Source organism: Stegodyphus dumicola, chromosome 10 (genome assembly GCF_044657685.1).
Source record: "Stegodyphus dumicola isolate Sdum_Otavi_A_Nest chromosome 10, ASM4465768v1".
NCBI classification, from domain to species: Eukaryota; Metazoa; Arthropoda; class Arachnida; order Araneae; family Eresidae; genus Stegodyphus; species Stegodyphus dumicola.
The window spans coordinates 127,211,495-127,224,883 of record NC_140777.1 but is presented as its reverse complement, the minus strand read 5'-3'; the positions used below and the strand labels follow the sequence as shown (position 1 = coordinate 127,224,883).

Genomic DNA, 13,389 nt, shown 5'->3' with positions numbered 1-13,389 from the left:
ATTATGTTGTATAAGTAATTTTGTCTTACCGAACTTGTTGTACCATGTGCAAATTGTTCTGCAAATAAATATTTGTTTAATTTCTCAAAGAAAATTTGCATCACACCATCACATCTGGTTCATACTGAATTCTAAGTCACAATAATCTTTGTGCTCACTGTAGAATGCCATATTTGCATCATGCAGTCATTTAGCATTATGACTGCTTAGTGACTAAACCTACAGTTGCATAATATGGTCCATTATGAATGCAAACTTGTAGAAATTCTTTGGTGCACTTTTCTGCTATATTTATTATAATTAAAATAAAAGCTTGACTATATCATGGAAGGTGTGAAAAAACTGTAGAAGAATATTATCATGTATTAACTTGAATATAGGCCTACATTTAACCTTCCAGAAGGCATGTATGTGAGAAACACATTTGAGTTAAATATGCTTCTATATCTGTAAAGCAGAAAGAACTATGAACTTCTGATACTGGCTAATCTTCTCACTCTCTTGATGTATCTTTAGTCACCATCTTAATTTTGAGGCTTTAATAGGAATACAAATGCCCTCCATTTGTATTTCAAAAATACATGCTATCATAACGGTAATTTTTTTATATCTGTTTTTAGGGAAGTAAGGTTTATTTTTATAGGAAATCTTTATTGTTTGTTTAGTTGTTTTAGTTTTATTGTTTGATGGTTTTTTTTTCTTGTATTGTTTCTTTTCTTTAAATAAAAATGTAATCTAGTAATATAAATAAAACTTGTTGGGAGGAAAAACTTACTTTATTAACAACATAATTTCAGTGGTAAGAATCATAACAATTTTAAATTTATGAAATAGTATACCTAGAAATACACATGGCTGTTTGCATTGGTGTAGAGAGCACCCTGCTAGAAAGTGAAAACTGTGGAAGATTTTTCAGGAGGGATTCATGTCAGACGTAAGAGTCAATAATATACAAATGTGAAGCATAATCTGATTATGAAACCTTGTTGACTGTCTGCCAAGTTCCTTCTAATTTGAAGAATTTTGAAGGTAGATATTTGAAGGAACAGATGGATCTTTCTTTTTAGTTAGATAGCTGAAAAATACAAATTATAGGTATAACATATAAAAAACTTAAGTCACTTCTCATAACTTTTCACATGTGATCGCCATTGTGTATCCTTTTTCAGAGGTGCATATCATGACCATTACACCTTTCTTAATGCCAGAATCGTAATTTAGAAAATATTTCACTCTATGCTGTTTCAGTGAAGGCAGGTTCTGACTCAATCTCTGTCATGAACTTTGAAATCTTTCACATGTTCCTGTTCTATGCTAACTTCCCAGTGAAGAGAGTTCTGAATTCTTGGAATAATCTGATGAGTGCAACTCAAGGGAAGCAGGAGGGGGGAAGTAATCAACATCTTCTGAAAGAGAGCCATATAATTTTAAATTTTTGTCATGTCACATTTTAGATGCTATAAGCAGGGTTCCAAGTAATAGTCCTATATATGCTTTATGGTGGCTTTATAAATCTCTTATTACATAATTTTTCATTAAAAACATTTCTAAAATTCTGAAGTATTCCAATTATTTGAACTTTTCGATTAATTGAATAAGAGATTGTTGGAATTTTACTCTATTGTATTCTGTTGTACTTGAGAGAATTATGAATCACCCTATATTTTGAATTATAGAAATGTAATTAAAGCATATTTTATTTTCTACAGTGCAAAAAAGTCCATCAGCTTCAGAACCAATATCCATTAAAAGACATCACCACAGTGAAGCCTCAACTATGTCATCAGACGATCATGTCCTTGGTAAATTAGCTAAGGAGCCCAGTACATCCACTCTTGTAAATGCTGATAGTTCGTTAGAATCCACTCCTCCTTCTAATGGGAAACTCAGTGACGAGAGTGCGAAAAATTCTGCCCAGGCCGAACAGGGAAATGAAGATGATGTGTTTTCTGATGTCAAAGCTGATGATTCTGGTAATAATATTTCTTTGCTTCATGATACTCCAACGAAACCAACTCATACAGTTTTGCCACAAAAGAAACTATTTTCTAAGTTTCGAGCAAAGAGAGCTGTTAGTCTGCGCATTGATGGATATCATAAAGATTGTGATTCAGCAAGTTTATCTGGCCTGCAGAAATTTTATGCTCAAAATAAAAGACATAAATTTCTGCGTACTGTTAGTCAACCAGTGAGCCCAACAGAAATCAATTCCCCCACTTTTGCTGATAAAATTCCAACCCATAGAAGTCTCTTCAGCCGAAGACTGAGTAAGGAGCAGCCAACTGGGGAGAAGCAATGTAAAACTTCTCAAGCAAATCCTGAAATAGTTGTGACTTCACAAAAGATTTCTGAAGGAAGCATTAAAGGTCGAAGGATTTCTGATGTGTAATTTTGAAGTAGCAGTTTGCCAGTATTGTGTTGGCTATCACTTCTCAATATTATGAAATGCCTTAAATATGGTAAAATATTGTTTTAACTTTATTTCTTAAAAATGTTAAAGGTATGTATCTAAATTAAAAAGGTAAATGTTAAAGGTATTCTAAATTGTGAATCACATTGTAAACACTGAAGATGTAGCATTTCTTGATTTTGTTATATGTGTATCATAGTGTGTTTCCATACATTTACTTGTAGTTTTGGAAGTTTCATTGCTTAGATTTTAGTAATATTTATTAAGATATTTTTAGATGTATTTGTCAGTTACTGATTCTTATTTTTTTTTTTTTAAATCTTGTATTTGTGTCTTCCTTTATTACATTACACATTAAAAAATATTTATACATGCACGATGGCCATTTACTTAAAGTAAATGAGAAAAATCTGTATTTGAAACAGGATTTTGCTTTTTATGTTTCATTTAGTCATAAGCTTAAATTAATGCTTTATTTAGAACCGATTTTGTGTTTTTACAAGATCTCAGTAATGCAGTAATTGCAATATAGAACATTTAATTTTGTTTTATTTTTTACGTAGTCGTACAGTGCAAACATTAGTTCAGTATTGAATTTTTTTTTTTTTTTTGTGTGTGTGTGTGTGTGTGTGTTTTCATTTGTCTGCAGTTTTGCACTTTTGGCTAAAATAAGTATATATATTTTATCATATACAAGTATGAATGAACATTTTAGCTTTGGAATTAAATGGGAACAGAAAAAGTTTATAATGGCAGTTTTATATTTGAAAAAATAATGGAACTGACAATTGTAGTTTGTAAATTGAAAGTTCATAAATTGCATACCTGCCATTTTTAAGATCAAAATTATGAATTTCAGTCAAAAATCAGATTAAATTGGAATAGACTTTATCTTAGCTCTTTTATTCATTTGAAAATGTTAGATAGGCTAGCAAAACAGAATAATTAATAAATGTAATAAAGAAATAAAAACTATGTATATCAAGATTTAATCTTAAAATATGAATTAATTTATTCATAAACTAATAATATGTTGTGTATAATAATTATAATGACATATATAATTGTTATTGCCACCCATATGGTATAATGGTTAGGGGAGCCTGACTGCGATACTGAAGGGCCCAGGTTCCAATCCAGGAGAAGGCATGGATGTAAAATTGTCTATCCCTTCATAAGAGGTAACGGTGGCCGCCTATTAGGTGCCTTCACAATAAAATGGCCACCAATTCTAGCCTTAAGAGTGGCCTATGCCATTATAGGCAAGTGTCCGCCATTGGGAGAAAATAATAATAATTGCTATTTAATAATAAAATATTAAGTTGCATCATTTTTGTATATTTTAAGTATGCATACATGTGTGTTGCCAAGTCCCAGTTTACTGGAATGGATGGATTTGGATTATTCAGTTATGGCAAAGCACACAAGGGCTATCTGCCTAAAGGGAGGGATGCCTTTTGTGGAGGACTTTCTAAGGGAAACTGGCTCATATACAAGTTACACATGGGGAAAACCATGAAAACACCCATGCAGCCAGCCCGTTTGCGGGATTCGAACCTCGGACCGAACTACCAGTTTTCAGCATCTTTACCGCTCGGCCGCTGGTGGGCCTTACTGGAATGGAAATATAGATTTAGTGAGTTAGATTTATCAAACACCGTTTAAAAAAAAAGTTAAAATTGTTTATTCTGGAATAAGGAGAAAATTGCTGTTACAAACTATATATCAGTGTGAAACAAAATTAGCTGCAGAAAATACTATGAAAAAAATGCATGGAATACCAGCAGGGAATGGTGTTATAGTGTTTAAGAGTTATAGTGTTAAGTGCAGCAGTGCATGATTTAACTGTACATAATGAAAAATATATAAACAATAATATGTAAAATATATAAACAATGTTAAATTCTATGTTAGTATATTAGTAAATTGTCTATCTGTTGTTCATTAATAAAAATAAATCAGTACTTATATAGTTTTCCATTGACTCTGAAAGTTAGCAGATATCTCACAAAATGTTCACCAATCATTTTAGTGGAATTTGAGTCAAAATAACATGCCCAGTAATGATTGTTAGAGGAATTAAAGTAATATGAGTAAGTGTAATATTCATAAATTTGCAGGACTAGTTTTGAAAGTTTAAAAGCAGGACCTACTTCTTCAGCTGCAGAAGTGCAATTGAATTAAATTTAAGCTTTGCAATTCTGCAGCTGAAGAAGAAGTTTATATATTTAAACTTTCAAAACTCTGCAAGTTTTTTAATATTACACTGATTCCTGTTACTTTATTTCTTCCAATAATTCCAGTAGAAGACTGAAGGAACTGATTGTTCTTTATTTCATTAAACAGTCAGAGATTATTCTTTATGAGATAAACAACAATCGATAAGTTACAGATATAGCATATAAAGAATTTAGAAAGGAGGTCAAGAAAAAAGAAATAGGAGATCAAGTTTTGAGATTATCTGGCAAACAAATTTATTAAAAGTTGTGCCAGTCATTCTAACAACCAGAATTCCCTAATGGTATTTAATATAGCAACAAAATAATTACTATCTTTCGGAATTAGGCACAGCATAAATTCCTTTAAATAGGAACTGAATGATATGCAGTTGCATGGCTTCCTGCAGCATCTGCTAAACTCCTGAAGTTTTGAGTTATGTGCACCAGTATAATGTGTCCCATGATTTTAAAAATATTCTAATGCTTGCTATTTCTTAAAAGGCATTTTTTTTTTCCAGAACACAAGAGCAAAACAGAGCAATAGCAGTTAACTTTTATCCTTTTTTACAAAAACTTAAGTGGTTTATTAAGGATCATTGTTGCTAAAAACAAAACAAAAATCTGATGTGCATGTTACAATGTCATGCTTAACCATTATTTATCTTAAATCACATAGCTTGGTAACGGTTTTTGTTTGTCAAAAATGTTTGATGGGAAAATATGCATGTGTCAATAAATTTAAGTGTACAGCCACTAATCTTAGTTTCTTCATAGTTCATGATGTTTATTCTTCCATTGTTCGCAATATTTTGAATACTGATTAATTTATATAACCAAGTGAACTTATTTTCAGGTTAAGCTACTTTAAAACAAAGTAAACTATTAACAATATTTTTTCTGTTACTTATAATCTGTTATGTCCCACTTTACCGTGTTCTTTTTAAACTGCTTTTAGATTTACTGCCAAAGTTGAATATGAGCATCATTCCTCGTACTACCCAGATGAAAGGGGAATTGACTGCATATATGTCTATTTTTAAAAAATTGCATGAATTTAGTTTTATGATAATATAAATGCTTATATAATATTTAACTATTTTAAGTATGATTAAGCTAAATGCCCTAAGTGCCCGGTTTTAAAAAAAATCTCTGAATCTAAATCTACCTCTTCCCTACAAGATGCTTTTATATATTAGCTGTTAGATCTAGATAACGATAACCAGCTCTTTAGCCAAGCACAATAAAAGGTGCTTATACGTTGCTTAAATGTAAGCAAATCAGTTATTTTAAGAGCTTTTTACTGCTGCTGTGATAATGCTGTTGTTAAATGAAGTTCATAAATTTTGAATAAAGTTTGAAAAGCAGTTAGTGTAAAAATATAAGTCATTATTTATAATTGTATCATAGTATCTAATATAATTCTTATTGCTTTCAGTGGAAAAATATATGAAGTTATATTTTAATGTGATTACATTATGATGATAGTTAGTAAAATTATATAGCACTGAATAGTTGTAATTAATATTAATATTTATAACACATTATTTTGCATAAAATTGCTACTTAGTGAGTAATTGTGATATCTGTTATTCAAAATATATGTGAGCTTCTAAATTAATTGTAAAATTTTACTTTTTGCATTTTTAGAAATGTGTTCTATGTTATCACTGTTGATATATTTTCAGTTATGTAATTAGCATTAATATATTTTTTACATATGGAAATTATTTGAATAGGATAGATTTAATGTTTAAATCTTGTTTCGTATTCTTATTTATAAATTCACTCTTTATTACATTTGCATTTGTTTAGTATTTACTGTATGGTTAATCATGTATTAATTTTATTTCCCATGTTTTAATTAGTGTCATACTTTAATTAGTTATTTTTCTTTTAAAGCACAAATACTAAGTCCATGCCATCCATTCTGTGCCATAAGAATGAAATCTAATCACATAAACTGTGTATTTTTATGAAGAAGCTAAACATTGGAATATAAATTTGAGGACTAATTTGATGAATCTCTCACCCCCCATATCTAAGGTTATTATATGCATGAACTTTAAAAAGGCCTTTCTTTGTGACATGCAGTAATAATTCATTCATATGATGTGGGTAGTTTATAATTACCTGGAGACATTAACAACCTTTAAACAAAGCATGCTACAGAAATAAATATAGAAAGTAATAACTTTAACACTAACTTGAGTAGTGAAATTTGAAATAATTAATACTTTAATATGGGCACTTTTAGAAATTAGCTGAATATTTCTTGTTTGGAAAACATCTCACAGTTGTCTAAAACTTTTGAATAGTATCTGATCCAGTTATCTTCCCCTTCAAACGATTGGAATTTTTTCCATTTAACAACACAAAATATATTTACATGGTATTGCATTTTTATTTCATAGTGTATATCTAATTTTAACAAAAAACTTGCTTAATTATTTTAAAAGATTTTAAATTTTAAAGCATGATGTTTACTTAACATTGAAATATACTCATAATAGAATTTCAGAAGAGCATAGATTTGCATAATTAAGTATTGTAGGAAACTTGCATGTAGTAATAGGTTTTTGGAATTTCTTTCCAGCTATTCCGTAAAAAATATGAAATGAATTAAACTCCTCTGTAATTTTTTAAATACATTCTGTGAAATATAATTGTATATTGTTTTCAGAAGACTTGTAATAGATTTCCGAGTCTTATGAATATTGTATGGATAGTAAACTAACATGAGTATAACATTTTAAAATTATCACTTGTAATTACGCTATGTATTGTATACAAGATTAAGAGATGCAGTTCCTGCTTGCTCATTATTGCTCAAGCAAAGATATTTTTATGAACTATTGTCATTATTGCATTTCTTGTAATCTGATTTTTATATCATGCCTTAATTTTTTGGAAAGAAGTAATCACAAAGCCTGACTTGGTTTTAGTTCTTAATTACCTGAATTTGAATGTCATTGTGAATTATATGAATATGAATGTCATCTTAATGTAATTTAAAGTTGTAGAATTTGAATTGTAACTTAGTGCCTTCCATTAGTTTAAAATGTTATATATTTACTTGTTCACAATGTAATTTATAATGCGCGTAGTTTCAATCTCCGTCACTTTTATCTTAGCAAATCTGTTAGAGTAATTACAATTTATCTCCTGTATCTGAATCATTCATATTCTATATTAGTGTTATTTAAACTGAGTATAAATATCAAAAGTTTTCTACTCATGAATTATGATGTCTCTAGAATATTCTCATCTGTGGTATAGATAATGGATTATAGAAGCACCTGCATTTAATGCTTTTGAGCTGAGAAAATTGTGTAGAATCAGCTGAAAATTAAGTGGATATCAGAGCTGCAAATTTTTAAAATTTTAAATCCTATTATGGTTTGCTTAAAGGATTAAAAAGGGGGAATTAATACTGAAAAGTTCAAGTTTTATAGCTTTTGTCTGTAAAGCATTGGTTAATTTTTATTATTAGTGTCATTTGCAAGCAAAAAAGTTGAGGATTCTGAAATGCCTTTTTCACATGCTTTGTAATGCTTTAGCAGATATTAAGGTGCAGATATTCTATTTTCAGCAATTTTTATTTCTGTATTTATGTTAATAAAAATAAGATGCATACAATGGAATTCTATCAAAAGCTTTGATACATGATAGTTTGAAATGTAGTTAGCTTCTTTATACTGCTGATGTGATTTATCACTGAGGTTTTGAAGTCTTTACGAAATGGCTTGAGATATAAGAATAATAAGTTTATATAAACAAGATGATGGTTAGATTGTTTACAGTGCCATAAGCTTTTAATGAATGTTTCATATAAAAATTCTTAAACAGTAAGATTCTTTGAGCTTTATAAATAAATTATTTGTTTCATCAAATTGAGGTTTTTTTTTTTTTTTTAATTTTAATTTTAATTTTTTTTTTTTTTTAAGTTTAACAAATTTCTCTGGATTTGTAATTTATACTTTGAACTTTATTTAAGAGGTTTTTATATTTTACTCCATTTGTTTAATTTATTACATTAAATTATTTTCTTACAAACGTTTGCATTTTTAAAATGAAAAAAAATTACATTTTTTGTTCCCAAAATATAATTTCATGTATAATTTTTATTGCTTAAATCAGACCTTCAGTTATTCAAATTTGATATAAATGCAGCTATTTATATTTCACTCCTTTATTATCATTAATATTGATCTCGCATTTTTCTGTGTTGTATCATGCTACTAATTTGAGCATGTATAAACTGGAATTAAAGCTCAAAAACTATAAAGTATGTATTGTATGCTCTTAAATAACTAATTTATAATAATACACCTATATATATATTTTATAGTATAATTTGTTTTGTAGTATAATTTGTTTTGTAGTATAATTAAGTTTCATGAAAAATTCTGCTCCACTATCATAAAAGAAAAATCATATATTATCTAATCTTTATTTAAAAAGTTAATTAAAAGAGCTGTCAGTTTATTGCATGCATTTTAAAACTCATTGTGGCTGTGACAGATTTGGCCTTTTATAGAATTTGTATAATGTACTTTCTCTGCAAAAACACTTTTCTATAATGAATTTTACTATCATATAATTTTTGTAGCAGTTAAAAAGCAGAAAGAGAAGTTTATCATGGACTTTTTTTGTGTATGTATAATGCTTTACATAAATGATTAGCCATGCAATGAAATTTCATAGAAGACTAAAAATTTCAAATACTTTTACAGTTATTTTGAAATTTTTCACCAAAGATGAAGCTCAGTGATGGTTATATTATTTTTCTAAATTAAAAATTAAAAGTATAAATATAATTATGGTAAAAAAATCTAATGCAAAAATTTCTATGAGAAATTTGTAATTACTATCATTTTAACCAGCTTTTATGTCGTGTTTTTAATCCAAACTTTGAGATTTTTGATATTTAATAATACCCTTTACAAGTAAAATAAAGTAAAAAAAAATAGTCCTCATGTCATTTTCTTGTAGTAAAACTGATTTTACAGGGTCAAGGTACAAAATATTGATTTCATTTTGAAAATAACAGTTTAGAGTGTTTATTTCAAAATATTAACATTTTTATTATTTTCAAGATAAGAGAAAAAAATTGAATGGATAGAAAATTATTGGGTGGTGTTTAAAAAAGTATTCTTAAAATCCTAAGTAGTTATTTTTAAATCTTATCAAAAATAAATAATTAGGTAAATTATAAGTTATTTTATCTGTGATTATGCATAACTTTCAAAATTTCATCTATAAAGTTATTTACATATTTTTTATAATAGCATTAAGTGATCTAATATTAATGAATTTCATAATGTTTTTAAAAACTATGTGTCTTAGTAATTCAATTATTCATATTTCATGATTACCTATTATGAAATATGATTAATTTCATGCTCACTTAATATTACATATATCTTTTTGTCAAGATTGTTTTATTAAATTTTATTAGCTTACCAAATTGAAATACCCAGAGCTTTTAAATTTCAAAGTTTGGTCGAGTCATGGGATATTTAATAATTTTAAAAATGTTTTGCCACTTAGTTTTACTCTTTAGCATCAAGAAGGAAATGAGATGAGTTGTCTTATTTCAATGTCTGTGTTCAAACATGTGCTTGTGTATTGTTTTCTTAGAGTATGCTGTTTATAGATGCTTTATTAAGTGAAGTTAATGACCATCAATTAAGATTTTGATGAGTCATTTTAAAAATCACAATTAAAAATGTTTCTTGAATAAATTTCATTAAATATGACTTACATGTATATTTGCATTTTGAAATTTATTTTATTTGAAAAGTATTATTGTGTATGATATATATTATTCTGGTACTTATAATTTTGGAATTCAGTGTGCAGAAAGATAAATATTTTTAATTCTGCATTATTAAAAGTGGAAGGATAAATTGTTTTTAGAAAAGAAAAATAATTTGTTAATTAATTATTCTATTAATTTTCAAATGCAGTTTTCGGTGTTGTTATTATTAACCTAACTGATAATTACATAATATTTTATGTATATTTGAAATTCATTAATTTTCATGTTTATAGATGGAACTTTAAAAAGTGGAAATCTCTGCATATTTTTTGATTTGATTTCAGTTTTTTTGGCATCAGTGAATTAGATTTTTTGGATTAAGGAAAAACATGCAAGGGCTTAAGCAGAAAGATGCCTTCGTGAAGGATGTTTTGAATCGTATTTTGAACTTTATGTGACAGCTGTTGTTTTACAGATTAAAAAATTTAAATCAATATATATGTTAATTTAAACTTAAAAAGAAATCTCACTTTTTCCTTATTAAATAAAATTGCAAATTGATTTAAAAGACTTATCTAACTTTTCTCCATTTGATAAAGTCATGTGTTTGGCAGATATACTTATGTAATTGCACTATATATATATATATTTAAAAAATCTATCATATGATGCAGAGTTACCATTTGAATTTTGTATCAGTCATAGTGACAGTTTAACATACCGAATATTAATATTTATGTATAGTCACATTAATTCAAATTATTTTGCTTTTTGTTTTACATTAGCACCGTCTTAAGGAAATATATTTAAATCCATAATTTGGAACTGTTACATATAAAGCTAGTTTTTGCGTTATATATTTTATAGTATGTACTTTTTTATATTAAACCGTTAGCAAGTGCATTTGAATTAATTCGAGATCCAGATGCTAGCAAGAAAGTCTAGAATTAATTTGAATTTATAACAAACCCTGTCAGAAATTGACAGTCTAGTGTTTACTTGAGCAGTGTTTCATTTCATGAAACCATAATGTACTTAGTTAAATAAACACAGGTAAGGAAAAATAATCTCAAAAGAAAAAAAAAATGTCTTAAGAAAGAATTACTACTTAGTATTTATGTAATCTGACTAAATTTTAAATGGAATTTTTTAAAATTTTCATAAGCTTTTAAGTATTTGATTATCAAAAATTTTTATTGATTATTTGAAATATAATTTTTAAATTTTTGTCCATTGAAAGATTATAGTTAATGTATATGATTTTGAGATAAAAAAATATCTTTTTTATTTTTACTTTGTTTTAACCCCACTCCCAATGCATTCAGGGGATCCAAAAAATATCTGATAAAAATGTAAAAGTAGGTAAAGACTGAGATAAGGAGATCTTGTAAAAGAATGTCTCTGCAGAAATGGTACGTTGAGGTGCTACAGGGCACTGTTAAGCGGTAAGTAAAAGCATTCTGCTAGCGTAAGTCGTCATTTCTCGTGCAACTTTCGAGTGGTATGCATTTTCTGTGGGTCTGAGGCTAAAATAATCAATAATAATAAATAATCCAAACATAGCCCTACAGTTAAAATCCATATCATTCGAAATTTTGTTCGAGGAATAAGGATTTACGCTTTTATCTGCTGCTCATGAGCAACCTATACCACTTTAGCACATGATTTCTATACATGCATTCCATTACAAAATCTGCTTATTACGATTCCGTTTTTAAGATTTTACATTTTTGCCAGGTATTTTTGGATCACTGTGTATAAGTGTCATTCAAAAATATATTCAGAAGCAGATTTTTTATTGATTAAACAAAATTGGGGAGAGGATTGACTAAAAAGGGAAGCACTTGTTAATAATTAAACTATAAGGCTTTTTTTTTTTTTTTTTTTTTTTTTTTTTTTCCGTTTTTTAGAAGATTTACATTCATTTGAGCATTTCATATTAGACAGAATAGTGTTTTTCTTTATTGTTTTATCTTTTTTGCTTTGTGTTGAATTAAATTTTAAATGTCAAAATGTTTAACTAGAATTAGATATTATTGTTTGGTTGGTTTTAATATTTTAATAAGAAAAGTAAAGCATTATTAATTTTTAATGTGTTCCTTTTTTATCACTGAAAGAAAATTCGTCTATATTAGTTAAAACTATCTTTGGAATTTTGAAGTGTTTTAAAATTATATTTACATTTTTCTACTGAATAGTTAAAAATGTTTTCTTGAATATTAATAAGGAATCTTTCTGCACATGAAATTCAATGATACTCAGTTAAGATCTAGTCATTTTTATTAGAATTCTTAGTCATTAATGTACTTGTGATTTATTTTCACTTTTTTCTCTCTTGGAAAAAATGTGATTTTTATATCTGTAACTGTTATGGAGTTCTGATCTGTGAAGTACATTTGTAAGAAAACTATATATTTGGAGACTTCATGAAAGATGCTTCACAGTCAAAATAAATTGTTTTTATTTACTGCAAAATTTGAGTGTTTCTCTTTATCATAGAGTAATTTGTATGCAAAACAAATCAGTATGTGTGAAATGTCATTTCTTTACTCGAATCATTGAAATTAAGAGAAAATTAACAGATGCAGTTAGTGGCATGGCTAGACGGGGGGTAGTCAAAGGAGGTGAAGAATATTTAGATTCTAATATGCTATACAAAATTAAACAGAAGTAAACGAGTTTTTAACTCTAGATACAGTATTAAAAAAAATCACCACGTAATTACAACTGCCACATATTTTTGTTATGCCTTTTTTATTTGGTCTAAACTTTTAAATTCAAATTACGAATGTCAACTAAAATTATGATCACGATGACATTCATAATGAAGAATTCTTTGTTAAGTATTTTAAAAGAAGTATTTTAGAGTTTTATTTCCATTATTGCCAGGGAAATAAAAACAGGAACTTCGAAGGGCAGTACTTTTTGAATTTTTACACTTTATTCTAAAATACACTGTGTAGAACAAAGTTCCAAATATTGCAATGCTGATGCAAACT

General features: G+C 27.6%; 1 protein-coding gene across 2 annotated transcripts in view; it reads left to right on the top strand.

The window, feature by feature from the left end:
• Positions 1-12,865, top strand: part of LOC118189269 (uncharacterized) — a 106,725-nt gene extending 93,860 nt beyond the window's left edge. For both annotated transcript variants that reach the window (XM_085825526.1, XM_035359851.2), the window contains exon 16: positions 1,710-12,865. In XM_085825526.1, the coding sequence (XP_085681652.1) occupies positions 1,710-2,389 (680 nt within the window). In that variant the 3' untranslated portion in view covers positions 2,390-12,865. The remainder of the gene's footprint in view (positions 1-1,709) is intronic.
• Positions 12,866-13,389: the final 524 nt, after the last annotated feature.